The 15,801-nt window shown below is 50.5% G+C and overlaps 2 protein-coding genes across 2 annotated transcripts; one reads left to right on the forward strand and one right to left on the reverse strand.

The window, feature by feature from the left end:
- Positions 1 to 171: 171 nt before the first annotated feature.
- Positions 172 to 4,340, forward strand: kgd1 (alpha-ketoglutarate dehydrogenase KGD1). Its single transcript, XM_073711120.1, has 5 exons — positions 172 to 359; positions 460 to 811; positions 879 to 2,929; positions 2,978 to 3,351; positions 3,399 to 4,340. The coding sequence occupies exons 2-5, from the start codon at positions 593 to 595 to the stop codon at positions 3,935 to 3,937; spliced, it is 3,183 nt and encodes a 1,060-aa protein (XP_073571820.1). The 5' UTR covers positions 172 to 359; positions 460 to 592; the 3' UTR covers positions 3,938 to 4,340.
- Positions 4,341 to 5,345: 1,005 nt separating this feature from the next.
- Positions 5,346 to 15,374, reverse strand: BJY04DRAFT_52452 (membrane morphogenesis protein VPS13). The gene is made up of 4 exons (XM_073720564.1): positions 7,821 to 15,374; positions 6,150 to 7,773; positions 5,679 to 6,095; positions 5,346 to 5,625 (listed from the first exon to the last, which is right to left on the reverse strand). The coding sequence occupies exons 1-4, from the start codon at positions 15,252 to 15,254 to the stop codon at positions 5,585 to 5,587; spliced, it is 9,516 nt and encodes a 3,171-aa protein (XP_073571821.1). The 5' UTR covers positions 15,255 to 15,374; the 3' UTR covers positions 5,346 to 5,584.
- Positions 15,375 to 15,801: the final 427 nt, after the last annotated feature.

The raw sequence follows: 15,801 nt of genomic DNA on the forward strand, positions 1-15,801 counted from the left end.
CTGAGTCGGGCTGAGTCATGTGTGGCTCATGGAGCGTTCTCAGCCAGTCATTCGGTGTTTGTTACAAACTTACGGGCTTTACACGTTTACAGTACAGCGCAACGCCACAGCAAGCCCGTCCGTCCGCCATAGCCGACAACCTGTCTCTGTCTTCCAAGAGAGACGCCCCGTCATTCCCATTCTTTGCTCCTGCTGCTGCTCTTCTTGCTTGCGATCTCCTCCTCCTCATCCATCTCCCCTCTCCTCCTATCCCATACAAACATTGTTGTTAGAGAGTGCTTTGCTCTCTCTGATGAGTCCCGTTTCCCTCCAGGTGCTGCGGCAATTTTAGTCGACACCTGTTTTAACTGGTCCAAGTTGTCCGTCACCCCCGTGGAGTTTTTCCCCTTCATCCGCTGCCAAATATGCCTCATGTAAAGCTTCCTGTCTGCTGACCTGCGTTGCCAAATGACTCGATAGATCTCGGTTGCCCTTCGATCTTTATTTTTTTCCTCCTTCCAGTCGTCGTGCCCTACGCGACCCCATAACGTCACAAAAGTTTCAAGCTCTTTTTCGTTCATCGTGAGCTCTCCGAGTACGGAAAAATCCCGCAATGTTTCGTTCTACCGCCGTGAAGGCGACCAGCAGTAGCATGCTGCGTCCTGCCTGCTCCTCGTGTAGACGCTCGATGTCTCTTGCCACCACTGTCCGACGCGCCACATCCGGTTCGAGCTCAAAATTCAGCTTGGCCACCCGCCGACCTCTCGCCCTTGTTGATCATTTGGCCAACGGCAGGAGGTACTATGCTCAGTCCGCTGAGGATTCTGGCGTGGTAAGGAACATGCAACATCCGGGGTAATATGGGTAAATTTAGCTGACTGTATCCCTCCGTCGCCTAGGCCGCTAGCGATTCCTTCCTGCAAGGAAACACTGCCAACTACATTGATGAGATGTACATCGCATGGAAGAATGACCCTTCCAGTGTCCATATCTCCTGGCAAGCATACTTCCGCAATATGGAGGAGGGCAAGATGCCCATTTCTCAGGCCTTCCAGCCCCCTCCCACCCTCGTTCCCACACCTACTGGCGGCGTCCACCAGGAAATGCCTGGTGCTGGTGTCGGTCTTTCCGCTGGTACTGATGTCACGAAACACTTGAAGGTTCAGCTTCTTGTGCGCGCGTACCAGGCTCGTGGTCACCATAAGGCCAGAATCGATCCCCTTGGTATCCGTGGTGAAGCCGAGGCCTTCGGCTACAGCAAGCCCAAGGAGCTCGAGCTGGACCACTACGGTTTCACCGAGCGCGACTTGGATGAGGAGTTTGACCTTGGCCCTGGTATTTTGCCCCGCTTCGCGACCGATGGCCGCAAGAAGATGTCTCTCCGTGAGATCATTGGTGCCTGTGAGAAGATCTACTGCGGCTCGTATGGTGTGGAATACATTCACATTCCCGATCGCAAGCCTTGCGACTGGATCCGTGACCGATTCGAGGTTCCAGAGGCCTACAAGTACTCGGTTGATGACAAGCGCCGCATTCTCGACCGTCTGATCTGGAGTTCCAGCTTCGAGTCCTTCCTGGCCACCAAGTTCCCTAACGACAAGCGTTTCGGTCTGGAGGGATGCGAGACCCTTGTTCCTGGTATGAAGGCTCTGATTGACCGCAGTGTCGACTACGGCATCAAAGATATTGTTATCGGCATGCCTCACCGTGGTCGTCTTAACGTCCTTTCCAATGTCGTCCGCAAGCCCAACGAGTCCATTTTCAGTGAATTTGCCGGTTCCACTGAGCCCTCCGATGAAGGCTCCGGTGATGTCAAGTACCATTTGGGTATGAACTTTGAGCGCCCCACTCCCTCTGGAAAGCGCGTGCAGCTCTCCCTCGTCGCCAATCCTTCGCATCTTGAAGCCGAAGACCCCGTTGTGCTCGGTAAGGCCCGCGCCATCCAGCACTACAACAACGACGAGAAGAACTTCGACTCTGCAATGGGTGTTCTGCTGCACGGTGATGCTGCTTTCTCTGCCCAAGGCATCGTCTACGAGACCATGGGCTTCCACTCGCTGCCTGCCTACTCTACTGGAGGAACCATCCACATTGTCGTGAACAACCAGATCGGTTTCACCACTGATCCTCGTTTCGCTCGTTCCACTCCTTACTGCTCGGATATTGCCAAGTCGATTGATGCTCCTGTCTTCCACGTCAACGCTGATGATGTTGAAGCTGTCAACTACGTCTGTCAGGTCGCTGCCGACTGGCGTGCCGAGTTCAAGCGTGACGTCGTCATTGACATCGTCTGCTACCGTAAACAGGGTCACAACGAGACCGACCAGCCCTCTTTCACCCAGCCTCTGATGTACAAGCGCATCGCCGAGAAGAAACACCAGCTCGACCTATACGTTGAGAAGCTTATTTCTGAGGGTACCTTTACCAAGGAGGACATCGATGAGCACAAGAAGTGGGTCTGGGGTATGCTCAACGACAGCTTCGATCGCAGCAAGGATTACCAGCCTACCGGCAAGGAATGGCTAACTTCCGCCTGGAACGGCTTCAAGACCCCCAAGGAGCTTGCCACTGAGGTCCTGCCTCACCTCCCCACCGCCGTTGAGCCTTCCGTTCTGAAGAGCGTCGCCGACAAGATCAGCGGAGGTGGTGCTCCTGAGGGATTCACTCTACACCGCAACCTTAAACGTATCTTGTCTGGCCGTAAGAAGACTGTTGATGAGGGCCAGAACATTGACTGGGCTACCGCCGAGGCTCTCGCCTTTGGATCTCTCGTTAACGAGGGATACCACGTCCGTGTTTCCGGTCAGGATGTTGAGCGTGGTACCTTCTCTCAGCGTCATGCCGTGCTCCACGACCAGGAGACTGAGTCTACCTACACTCCTCTGCAGCACATCAGCAAGGACCAAGGTAGCTTTGTTATCGCTAACTCGTCTCTGAGTGAATTTGGAGCGTAAGTTTATCTAGCAGTTTCTTCCATCTTTACATACTAATTTTTTAGTCTTGGTTTCGAATATGGTTACTCTCTGACCTCCCCCAATGCTCTCGTTATGTGGGAGGCCCAGTTCGGTGACTTCGCCAACAACGCTCAGTGCATTATCGACCAGTTTATCGCCTCTGGAGAGTCCAAGTGGCTGCAGCGCTCTGGTTTGATTCTCTCTCTTCCCCACGGTTACGATGGCCAGGGTCCCGAACATTCTTCCGGCCGTATGGAGCGATACCTCCAGCTCTGTAACGAGGAGCCCCGTGTCTTCCCCTCCCAGGATAAGCTCGACCGCCAGCACCAGGACTGCAACATGCAGATCGCCTACATGACGAGCCCTTCGAACTTGTTCCACCTTCTGCGTCGCCAGATTCACCGTCAATTCCGCAAGCGTATGTCGTCCTTTCTTCTCGTTAAAAATGATAGCTAACCAGCATAGCCCTCGTGATCTTCTTCTCCAAGTCTCTGCTCCGCCACCCTCTTGCTCGCTCTCCTCTAGAAGAGTTCACTGATGACTCTCACTTCCAATGGATCATCCCTGACCCTACTCACGGAACCGCCATCGATGAGCCTGAGAAGATTGAGCGTGTCATTCTCTGCTCCGGCCAGGTGTATGCCGCCTTGACCAAGCACCGTGAGGCCAACAACATCCGCAACACTGCCATCACCCGTGTTGAGCAGCTGCACCCCTTCCCTTGGGCCCAGCTCAAAGAGAACCTCGACAGCTACCCCAACGCCCGCAACATCGTCTGGGCCCAGGAAGAGCCCCTGAATGCCGGCTCGTGGAGCTACGTCCAGCCTCGTATTGAGACCTTGCTCAACGAGACCGAGCACCACAACCGCCGCCACGTTATGTACGCCGGTCGCTCACCAAGTGCGTCCGTCGCCACCGGTCTGAAGTCCGTTCACTTGAAGGAAGAACAAGAACTGCTCCAGGATGCTTTTACCGTCCACCAGGAGCGCCTGAAGGGCGAGTAGAGGTGAAATAGACTCTTACTTTAAGGTTTTTGCCGTTCTGTTCTGTTTTGCTTCTTGTGATGCTATTTCATTCTAGGTGATTTCGTTTTCTTTTTCAGAAAGGAGCGGGCTTAGCGTCTACTCGTTTTGGTCTTCCATTGTATGATTGAGTTTTCCTTTGTACTTTCCCTCTATCTCTGTTGCCTTTGCTTTGCCATGCTGCGCTATGCATCTGTCCTGGTTGCGCTGGGCATTGGAATTGGTATTCTGGGGTTGACCCTGGTGTGGTGAGATACAACTATCCCGGGCTGGCCTGTATGTATACCTAGACATGTGTTCTCTCTGCGTATATGTAAAATAAGTACCATGTTGGTATAATATGACTGTTTTCTTTGTTCTATAAATCGTTCCTCTAATCATGTGCAATTTGTCGAATCTTTCTTGGTAACTGTCTTTTCCCAGTTCCACACTGCAACAAGCCTCCTTCCCCCTAAAATCGGGCAAAACCCTGTTCACATACGTCTATACTGCCTGCATCCGCCTTCAGGCCCAGAAATAAGTTTTCCTTCATCGTCTCAATTCGAAAATGAAAATCAGAGCAACGAAGGGAAAAATTTCCTTCCACTTTAGGCTGTACAGATCGCTCCTGCTTAACTGGTTCTATCATGCTATAACTATACAGGAAGGTGCAACCCTGCCCATCTTTCCTTCCACATTAGGCTGCACAGGTCGCGCCTCCCTAGTTCGTTTCACCATGCTATAGAAGGAAAGTGCGATCCAGAGGCCGCTGATCGTGCCTTCCACATCTAGTGTCCGCTCCTGCCTACTCTGTTCTCCAGGTGAGGTTCAGGTTCGCTCCTGCCTTGTTGATGTTTGGTATCAATCAATCAGGAAGGGAAAGTGCGGCATATTCATCGTGCTTTCCCTTGTAAGGCTGAAGAGACTCGTCTTTGCCTATTCTGACGCCATCCCAATAGGAAGACGCAATGGACAAAGTTGCTCTTCTTTATTAGCGACCCGTAACCAGGAGAGCGCGACGCGGCTCATCGTATCTTCAGTTCTCAGCGGAGTAGGTCATTCCCACATAAACTGCCGAAGCCTAAGGTCGCGTCATGCTAGTCGATCTCAAGCACCTTATGTTAGCAGCGGAAGTGCGATCAAGGGCTTGTTGTAGGAAGGAGCGACCTACAGCTCGATACAGAAGGCACGATGGACAGGGTCGTGCCTTCCATATGAATTCGGTCTGTGCCTTCCTTGTTGGGGCTCGGGGTCTTGTCAAAAGGGAAGGTGCGACTCTCCAGTGTCTATCGCGCCTTCTTCATTGAGCTGCAGGTCGCTCCTTCGTATTTCAAAAGGCATGGATCGCGCCTTCCTCCTCCGTGTTGATTATATGGATGGTCGCGAAGACAATGGAAGACTGCAACGTGAAGTGAAGTCAATACAGCAAACTAATTATAAACCCATCAATAATTAAGAAAGGTCAAGGTCATAATTATGTACATGCAAGATTAAAAAGCATAGGTACAGACTAAAACCACGAAAATGAAATGAAATATGTCATTCGATGCAGGCCTCGTCATTCGTAATGTCTTCCGTTTTATAGCCCATACCCTTTTTTTTTTATCTCTACCTCGCATAGCGTAACGTCGTCATCGGGGCAGAACACTTTCATGCCCTGCTATTATACTTCTCATTGAATGCGTTGACAGCTAAAGGGTTCTGTGAGTTACAGGTAGAAATGACTGAAGAGTGAGTTACGTACCGATAGCAATCTGTCTATAGAGCCAGTTCCGCGCACTTTCGTCTTGGACGGGGATGAACGGTCCATTGGCACCACCCTTGAGCATGATGCTCATGCCAGTGCGTTCCTTTGAGATGGTTTGGATGTCCGTTAGGCGGATGTCCCACTCGGTTTCGAGTTTCTTGCTGCGCACGAGCATGATACGGTCGTAAGTCAACATGATCAGCATGTCACGACCGGGAAGTTCAAGATGAGCGATGTAGTCCTGGTTGAAGTATCTTCCATCATCGGCTGTCTTGAGCCAAAATTGGCCGAGAGCTTCTCGTTGAGAATATGGGCGCACAATACCGTCCATGCCTACGAACCGGGTAAGACGGACTCGGTCGAGCCCTTCGGCGTCAAATACTGTCGTAGTGTTTCGTACACCTTCGGCAAGGTCTAAATAGACGTCAGTAATCCTATCTCTTCCTGCTTGGAACAGGAGTAACTTACTCGATGCAAGATCAAAAGCACCTATAGCTGGCTTGGTAGCCAGGCCAAGGAAACCCTTTCCTACACCCTTGAAGAATCCTTGGATACCTTCCTTCTCGGCACCCTGAAGTGGATGACGCGCAATGCCTTCGATACCGCTGACAATGCTGTTTCCGAAGGCTCTACCACCGGCTGTAATACCGTATAGTGCGTGCTTTGGCCGGTTACGGGTCTTCGACATTCGTCGCTGGTCCTGGAATTCTTTGTCCAAAGTGACGGCTGTGAGACCTTTTGACATACTACCGGTGAACTTGGAAATACTATCGGAGAACCCGAAGACGGTATTCTTCGCGAAGCTCCCAAACCCTTTAGCAATACCGTAACCGAGCTCTTGAGGACGATCAGTCATAACAAGGCCCTGGTATGGCTCGTAGAAGATAGCAGCAACACCAGAGCTGACGTTATTGAATAGACCCACGGGGTTTCCTAGGAAGTCTGCGGACCCAAGCACGACATGCACCTGGCGGAGGAACTCCTGAGTGTAATGTCTTTGAATGTTGCTGGCGAGAACGGGGAGAGAGACTCGAGCATTCTCGATCATGAGCGCGTTGAGCTTGATAGGAGCGTCGTTGACATTGCCCATTGACATTGTCATAACATCGACAACGAACATCAAGGGGTTGGTGGACGTTTGTAATGTGTCTTCCACGTTAACGCGCTCAGTACGCATAAAGGAGATATCGAGCTGCATCGGTTGCAAATGTAAAAGTTCAAAATAAACATCTTGCGCTGCGCCCTCGGACTGTGGCTCTGGAATATTCAGTTCATCTGTACAGAGCTTGCCTTCTTGTTGTTCAGACCAGGCAGCGCCGGACGCCTTGGTGAAATCGAGCATAGCGAAGATAAAGTCTTCATCAAGCTCGACTGTCATCTGTTGGAGGAGCACAGTAGCGTACTTGATGTAGAGCACACCGTACGAGTCATCCTTGACGCGAGTGATCATGGTGTGGAAAATAGGGTGTGCTTCCATTTCCTTGCCCGTTTTCGGCACCACACTAGGATACAACAGCATGGGGAAGATACCGCCGTAGAGCTGATTGTCGATTTGGATCCATTTGATAGTGGTATTCAGGGTCTGGTAAGCCTTCGACTCCTTGAATTTGACCTCAATATCCCGGAATGTCATGTACAGCAGCTCTTTCATCTTCTGGTTTATCAAGGAGATGCCAATTCCACCAAGATGAAGTTGAGCTTTAAAGTTGACATCGGAGTCGAACTCCTTCACTTCAAACCCAGTGCTTATGCTTGTTTGAGAGGTCTGAGATCTTTGCTGTCGATATATACTCTTCGACGCCTTGAAATTCGACAGGACGAGCGTTTGCGTGGGACCATCAGCGACAATGTTGATATCAATAATTCTTTGCGGTTCTCCGTGCTGAGTCGAAGGAATCCTCATGGGTATCAAATTACCAATCTCAGCCAACCTGATCCGCCTCTCCTTCCCCTTGCACGCTAAGACGAGCGATTTGTTCTTTGTTGCAGGGTAGTCCCAGGCATAAGGCATAATGCTACGAGGCGGCAGACGGTAGCGGATAGGCCGCCATGTGTTCGACCGATCCTCCTCGTCGTCTTCAAGATTTGGATTCTACGTTGATTAGTATCGTGTAAGTTAACCAGGAGGACGAAACATACCGCTTGGTAGAACATGAAATCCACGTCACTCTCATTGCGCATGGAAAACGGCCAGTTGCGGTGCTCAAGACTAAGATGCACGAATAGAGTTGCAGCTTCCATGATAACGTCAATCTTGATCAGCCGCTGCCGTTGATTCTGCCGAGCCAGCTTGACATATACAGTTCCAATGTCTGCGATATTGAACGGAGATGACCATTGATTGTTCACACCGGGGAAACAGAGGCAAAGCTGCTTGTCACCAGCCTGGCGTAAGGAGTTAAGAGGTGCAAGATCACTTCCCTTGATCTCCGTGACATTGGACGATCCTGGTTCTCGGACTAAGATGTCTTCGTCGAGTTTGTTCTTGAGGACGAATCGAGGTGCAATTGTAACAATCTTGGTCAGCTTATATTTGCCTTCACCTTCAGCAACCGACACTCCAGCATGATATTCTGATCGTTCATCACGGTCGGACAGAACAACTTCGAAAGTGCTTCCAATAGCTTCGAAACTCTGCGGTTTACTCCAGGAAGAGTCGCCGATCCTGAGTATGGATCGATTCTTTTGATCGTCTGTGGGGTAAGAGTACATGTACGGAAGAACCCGTCTTTGCCCTGATTCAGCTTCCGCCCTGATGCCTTGTCCGGCTGCGGAGCGAGCGGTTTGCATGAAGGCCTTGCTTTGCACTTCCATGGTGAGCCCCGTCCTATTAAGGATGAGATAGGGACTGAAGACAGATACTCTGAAAGCTCCTCCACTGTCGGGTACATTGAAGAAATGCAGCTTTAGTCTCAACTGGAGACCTCGGTCGTCCTTTAGGGATAGTGTATGTTCTCTCCGGAAATCTTGAGCGTTTCCGTTGATGATAGAAAAGTCGCTTTGCTTGAAGACCGTGTCCTCCAGGTCAACGCTGAGCAGCAGCAAGTGGGACAGTTCAACGACGTGAACTGGGCTAACGCCGCCCTTCCGCAAGAAGTTTGTCCAGTCTTTTCTAGTGTTCTTATCGTATATACGGTATTTGAAGTCGTAAGGCAGGAGGTTCTGGATCTCCACAGGTGCAAATATGCGAATTCGCATGTACGGATAAACTTTCGTAAGAGGATCCCTTGTGTTGAAGGTAGCGTTGGTCTGGAAGTAAAATGGAGGAGCCTGCTGCCCGCTCTCACTTAGGCATTTAATGGTCCGAGTTTGTCGGCGCAGAAGATCTTTCCAGTATAGCTGCTCATGCGACCAATCATACCCAAAACCTTGATCAGGTCGGATGACCATGGAGTGCATAAATGCAGCCCCAACAGGTGCAGGTCGGGCGTCTCCAGGAAGGATCTTCTCAATCTTAAGAAGATGGCCGTCCTGCGGGTTATACACACCAAGTTCCACTGGTATCTGCGTGTTGTTCTCAACGAGAAGTGGGGAGCGAATCGTGATGTACTTCACATTGTCTGGGCCCAATTTGACTTCAACGAGGAGTCGATGGAGAACACTATCCTTCTTCGGTTTGAGATTGTACAACATCTCCCCTTCTCGTACAACGGGAATGCGAGTCACACTCTCGAACCCACTGCCTTCCAGCTTGACGCCAACAAGGCCAGCTTGTCCCTCTGGTGCGAGCGTCTCACGCATGGACGTTGAATCTTCGAAGCGCCATGGGTACTCTTCACCATCAGCCAGCTTGGCAGCTGGACCCTCCTCTCCCTCTGCGACATCAGCCCACACATGAAGGTCGAAGCCAGTGTAGTTTCGAATACGATAAGGCGCATCAGCACCTCTTGGTTTCGACAGGACATCTTCTTCAGTGTTGAAAAACTTGAAGGACTTGGAGGCTAGGTCTATCGTGGCCGAGGTAACTGTGAGCTCCATTGTCTTGTGGGAGTAAACATCGACAGAGAATACATCCGGGTGGACTTCCTTTGCCATATGGAATCCTAGTTGCCAGGGTTCAATGAGAGGTTCCCAGGCTGATTTGGAAAAGTTATACACGTTGACGAATGTATCAAAGCTTGTATCTGCAGTGAGGGTGGAGGACCAATCACGTGCGTCCAAGTTAAACTTCTTAACGCTCCAGTCCAGCAATGGAAGATCGTGCAAATCACCGATAAGGATGACGCGCACACCGTCAATTTGAGCTTTTAGCTCCTCGCGTTTTAGGGTCACAGACCGCTGATGGGATGGCCTTCGGTCGACGGTATTCACGGCACCGCTCGAGCGCCGATGTGATCTTTTCGAAGGAGTAGTTGAGGCCTGCTTGCCAACTGACGACTTCCTTCTTGACCTCGAGCCGGAGGTGCCTTTGTTGCCTGGGATTGCCTTGATTTCCCCAGTTTCGGCTGGGAGCTCTCTTTCAGCCCGCATTTCAGATGCCTTGTTGACAATTTGGATTGCCATCAGAATGTCTCGAAGCGATAGACGCAAGACGAGGGGCTCGAGATGAATATCAATTGAAGTTAGGGAGGCGCCCTTATCCTGTGGGCGACTGTCCATTGACAATTCGAGAGTGAAATCATCCAGAATCCGAAGCCTACTGGTCTCAAACTTGTCCATGCGGCAGAGGAACATGCCGACTTTGTTGACATGCAAGGTCGAGACATTCTGCTGCGAGAAGAGGACCTCTTTCGCCCCGAGAACTATCGCTTCGGTGTGTGGAATGGAGGGGTTGGCGATGGTGATGATTTGAGCATCGACAAGACTGACTCTAAATGATACGGTCATTTGGCTTGGTGGGTTCGTGGCAGGCTCCTCTTCCGATGTGGGTGAAAGCAAAGATACGTCCGCACTCTCTGCTGTGCTAGACCTAGGTTCATCCTCCTCAGCTGATTCCTCGCCATCCTCCTCTTCCTCAACCTCCTTCGTTGCAAACACCGAGTTGGCAAAGGTTTGCAATGCCGAGAGATAGTCTAGTGCAAGTATGATTCGCGGACTATCGATCGTCAACATTGCGATGAGATGTTTCTCGGGCCCAGGAGAAATGGAGACACTGGCCATGAATTGTTGCTTGACATCATTATTGATCAGCGACATGATCTTCCTAAACTTATTGGTTTCCTGCTTCCGGCTGTCCCGGATAGAGAACGAGTGGATCAAGAGCTCCGACTCAAGCGAGCCGTCTGTTAGCATTCGCAACTTGACGCGGGTGTCATTGAGCGAAAACTTGGAAAGGCTGGACTCGTCAAGATCACCAACAGGCGCATCATCTTTGCCAAGAATGAGTTCCAAGCCAACACTGTCCGCTTTGAAAATCATGTCCAGACGAACCCATGTATCCTGTTTGCCATGGGAGTCCCCGGATGTTACGCTTTGTTGACTTGCATTTTGAACAGACTGGGCTTCTTTGCTAGTTTCAGCTAGGGAAGGCAAGGCCTCCATTGCCTCCAATTCCTGCTGCTCAGAGTCGGTTACGAAAGCTCCAGGCGCTGTCCTAGATATATCCAGCAGGAACTGAAGCTGTTTCTGCGACACCCTGAGGTTGATAGGTGACATCGTACCCTCGATCTCCATATCAGGACGCGGATTATCGTGCTGGTGCTCGAGATAGCATATACTGAAGTCAAGGTTCACCTTCTGAATCATTTCAAGTTCTTCAACTGCCCCTTCCGCATAATGGAACTTGGATGTCAAGCGGATGTTGCGAATGCCAGTGGATATCAGATTCACGGCTGGACTGTCGGCCCCTTCGTCGAGAGGCACGAAAGTGTTCTTAGCATATATCTCACCAAGATGGGCAGTAATTGTATCATAGGGGCGATCCTCCCGCATAACGCCTGGGAATACCAAGATAGGTGTCATGACCACCACATCAAAGCGCATCCTAGAAGCATTCTCCTGGAGCTGATTAGCTTGGTTTGCTGCGGCTCGTCGGGCAGCATTGAAGATAGCTTGCATCTTGCCAAACTTGACCAAGAAGTTTATGATCTTCCGATACGGCTCTTCAAGAAAGTTGATCTTCATGGAGCCAGATCTTAAGAAGACTTCTGAATCGTAACCTGGATATGTGGAGCTTTCGGGGTCGAAAGTCTCATATTTAAAATCGGCGAAGTTTTCGCCTTCGATGGTCAATAACCTCCGCAAATCCGAGCTCTCGCGTGCACCAGTATTGACATCGTCTACCAATGTCAAGCTTCCAATACGCGATTGTATGACCATGGATCGGCCAACAAGAAATATTCCCACGTCAGCTGTGTTAAGGCTGAGTGTAGCTAGTCGAACGCCATCGTTGTTCAAGATAAGCGCAATACTCTTCAAATCAGCCTTGATGCGTATTTTCCCGGCTTGCTGTGGTTGTTGTTCAGGAGTGTCGGCATCCTCAACAACACGATCACCTGCCTCACTGTTTGGAGTGTTGGGTTGCTGCGGATTCGTAAACGTCAGAAGGACAAAGTCCAGGAGTGTTAAGAGCGTTTTTCTTGTGACCACAAGATTGATGGTGGATACAGAAATATCGAGGTTCATGGCGACTCCCTCGTATGTAGAGTGGAATTCAGGCGACTCGGGCTTCACTCGAACAAATTTCAAGTGAAATAGGTCCCTGTTCTCATCCGCATCAAATCCCGTTGAGGAGATGATTTTCTTGAACTCAGGGGCAGCATTCTCCTCAATGTAGTCATCTACGCTTAGAGACTTTAGAATCACCTCAGCCACCATATCGAACGGCCTCATGTAGAAATCCAATGCAAATCCTTCAGCAACGAGTTCAGCCAACAACTTTTCCCGGAGAGGATCATTTGCATCAGCTCGGAACAAGGAGCCACGGAGGCGCCCAACAGTGAACTTGAACTCGAAATCTCGACGATGGATATCAGGTAGCTTGTCCACACTTTTACTGAGCTGTTCATTGTCTTCAGTATCTGTTTCCTCATCAACAGCAGGAAGCTCCCTTAGAGCAATGGGGTTGAACGATGATGACCTAGCGCGGTTGCTAGTCATCGCCGCTTCTTGTTTGGTTTCGGGCGACTTGTTTTCAAGCGCTTCGTCATCGGAACGTGGAATGGCAATATCAATTAGTTTCATCAGGCCTTTATACTTTGTGTCTGACATGGAAGCATGAAGCTCAGGGAGGTGCCCAGATATTCGCGTTCGAGTAAGCTCGGTAAGCTTCGGAACAATACACATCTCCAAGACAAAGTCGACATTGATACGGTCGATGATATGTAAATTCTTGACTTCGGAATCAGGTCCAAGCTGAGATTTCGTCTTCTCAATACCAGGGCCGATTAACAATTGGGTGGAATCCAGCTTTATCAGGAACCTGTCATAAAGCAAGTGCTCCAACTCCTTGTAATCGCCTGTGTCGTATTGCCGTTTCTGCTTTGACTGAAGATCCCTCATAGTCTGTCTATCGACTAATTCACTGTTGACACTGATGTGACCAGCGTCAAGAATCAAACATAGGGAACTTTCGTGGGTAATACTTTCGGGGACAATGATCAAGGGTGCATGGATATCAAACTGGGCATCCACCTTCTTATGCTCCTGCAAGGCAAACTCCAAGCCTGCTCGGGTTTGCTGCCGGATACCTTCGACGGTGGCACCCGCTGTGTCGAGAATTGCGCCGATGGATTCCATATGTCGCTCCGGTGGCCGGAAGAACCTTGTGATCTCCACGATGAATTTAGGGTTGTAGATGACTTCAATACTTTTCAGTTTCACTTTTACCACCGAGTCCGCATCACTCTCGAGGGGGTTCTTCTCAAGTTGCAAATGGAACAGGCTGTCCTCATCCTCCAATTCGTCGGCTCCCTCCTCAGCCTCGAATTCTTCACTGCTGGAGATCTGCGACAAACGGTGCTTCGGTTCCGGAAGAGAGTCCTTTACTTTCACTATTTGAGGATAGAGACTGCCTTCGGTTGTTCCATCATACACTCGCAAGCCTCCGAGATCGAGATCCACAAAGAAGGAGTCCGGACGTTGCATGGCCTTAGCCCTAAAATTGTCAAACACCAGTTTCATGACTTCATTAGCACTTCCATGTGGGCTGCGTATCAGGGCTAAGCTTCCGGCTTTGAGGCCAGCATTCACTTGCACTTTGACCCATTCTCTTGGGACATCAACACTTTCAGAGATTGCTTTCTTTTCATCCCAGTCAATGGCGCTATAAAGCTCTTGTCGCTGCTCTTCTGTCATGGAAGCCTCTGGTGATTCCTCTTTTTTGGCACCCCATATCCACTCGCCCCATGTTTGCTGGCGCGCAGGCTTCTTTATGCCTACATTCTCCTTTCGAAGCTGATTTCTTGCGAGCGATCGCCAGAACCGAATATCCTCGTAACTGAGTTTCTTTTCTAATCGGTCAAACTCGTCCGCATCTTGTGGCGACAACGCTTCTTCCCGCTTCTTTTTCTTGAAGATATCGATATATGCGATGCGATCGTCTCTCCGCTCTTTGATGTAGTCCCATGTCCATCGCCTGTTGCGATCGTGAATCTTGCTCAGTACGGCTTCACCAGCGTATCGGAACCAGGCTCGAGGGTCATCCTTCGGTCGAGATTTCGGCTGGAGTTTCTTGTACTCTTGCTGGCGGATGAAGCAATGGAAGAGGTCAACAAGCATCAAGCCATCGCGGTATTGCTCATCGTCCAGAACAAAGCCAATCTCATCGAAAAGAAGCCGCGCGTTGACTGCTGGTCGTTCATGGGTGCCTGTCTTATCTAGTTCCAGGCCAGCGCGTCCACTGACAGGTCGCAGAATGAATTGGTTGCCGTCTTCATTATCGATACCTGACCTCAGCCTCTCCAGCAGCTCCGCATGCTCAATTCCCTGCGCATCTGCTCCAACATCAGAGCCCCGTCCTGTTCCGAGAAGGTCGGCATCCGTGTTCCAGTACACAGAGAGCGCACCCAGGATTGCCATCTTATGTGTTGTGCCAGAGGTCGACTGGATGAAAGTTGGTTTCCATTCCGAGTCCGTACTCACAGCACTCAACTCCTTCAGGGTAAAGCCAACGGCGAACGGATGTCCGGGGGAAGCGATCGAGTCCTCGTAGCGGAAATGTACATTTTTTATGGATATTTGAAGGTTGTCGATCACTGCGGTGACAAGGCTCTGGGTAAAGCTTTGATTGCGGCGCTGCTCTTCCTGGCTCATACCCTCCGAGTTGCGCTCCCTGAGGATTTCTGCGCTATCGATCTTGTCCATCTTAATCGCATGTGCCCGCCTTTCCTCTTCTTCTGGATCATACTCGGCATCCTCCTTCGGCGCAGCGAGCAGGAATACATCTTCGATATCAACCTTGACGGGTTTTCCGCGCAGATTCGACCACGGAATGGACAGTGTAAGCTCACCAACATGGCCTTCAACGACGTTGAGAGGAAGGTGTAGCTGGTCAAGCGCTTCCCGGCGTAGCTCAAGGTTTCGCAGTTTCGCGTCTCCAGACCAGATACCGATGTTCAGCTGTTTAGCATCAAAGTTTTTGACGTAAATACCCAAAAAACGGTTGAGCAGGTTGGCGACCAAGCCTTCCAACATGGTAGCAGGCTTCGGCCGTATCCCGGGCCGGGGGCGTTGAACCAGAACCTCGATCTATGGTTGAACGGGAGAAGGAAGAGGTGATAGCCGGTCTAAGAGGAAGAAGCGGCTGTCAGTAACGGAAATTGAGTACATGGGCTGATACGGTCTAGACCGGCCAGGAGGGGTAGCCGCAAAAGGACGGAAGCGGGATGAGGGAAGCTACATGGAAAGGTTAGAAGCAGTGTTACCTAGGTACACATGGGTAGATTGTTTGCATCCACAAATGATTGTTGCAGAAACTATCCACGAGGTCTGAATAAGTATGCACGCGATTACCTCGGCGGACGGACTAAATGGTGTCCCAGCCGCAGGTCGGACGCTAGAACGGACGGCAAGGAAATGACGTTTCTATTCAAGAAATGTATATACCGGGAGGAAGCAGGGGAGGGAAGGACAGACGGGAAGGCAGAAAGGGCAAAGATGAGGTTAAAGCAATTGCGTTTGGGATGAAACATGCAAGCTCCAGTATGATGATGATGCGTGTGGTGCCTGGCAAACTCGTGAC

The sequence above is a fragment of the Aspergillus karnatakaensis genome (assembly GCF_047715665.1).
Source record: "Aspergillus karnatakaensis strain CBS 102800 unplaced genomic scaffold BJY04scaffold_21, whole genome shotgun sequence".
Lineage (NCBI taxonomy): Eukaryota > Fungi > Ascomycota > Eurotiomycetes > Eurotiales > Aspergillaceae > Aspergillus > Aspergillus karnatakaensis.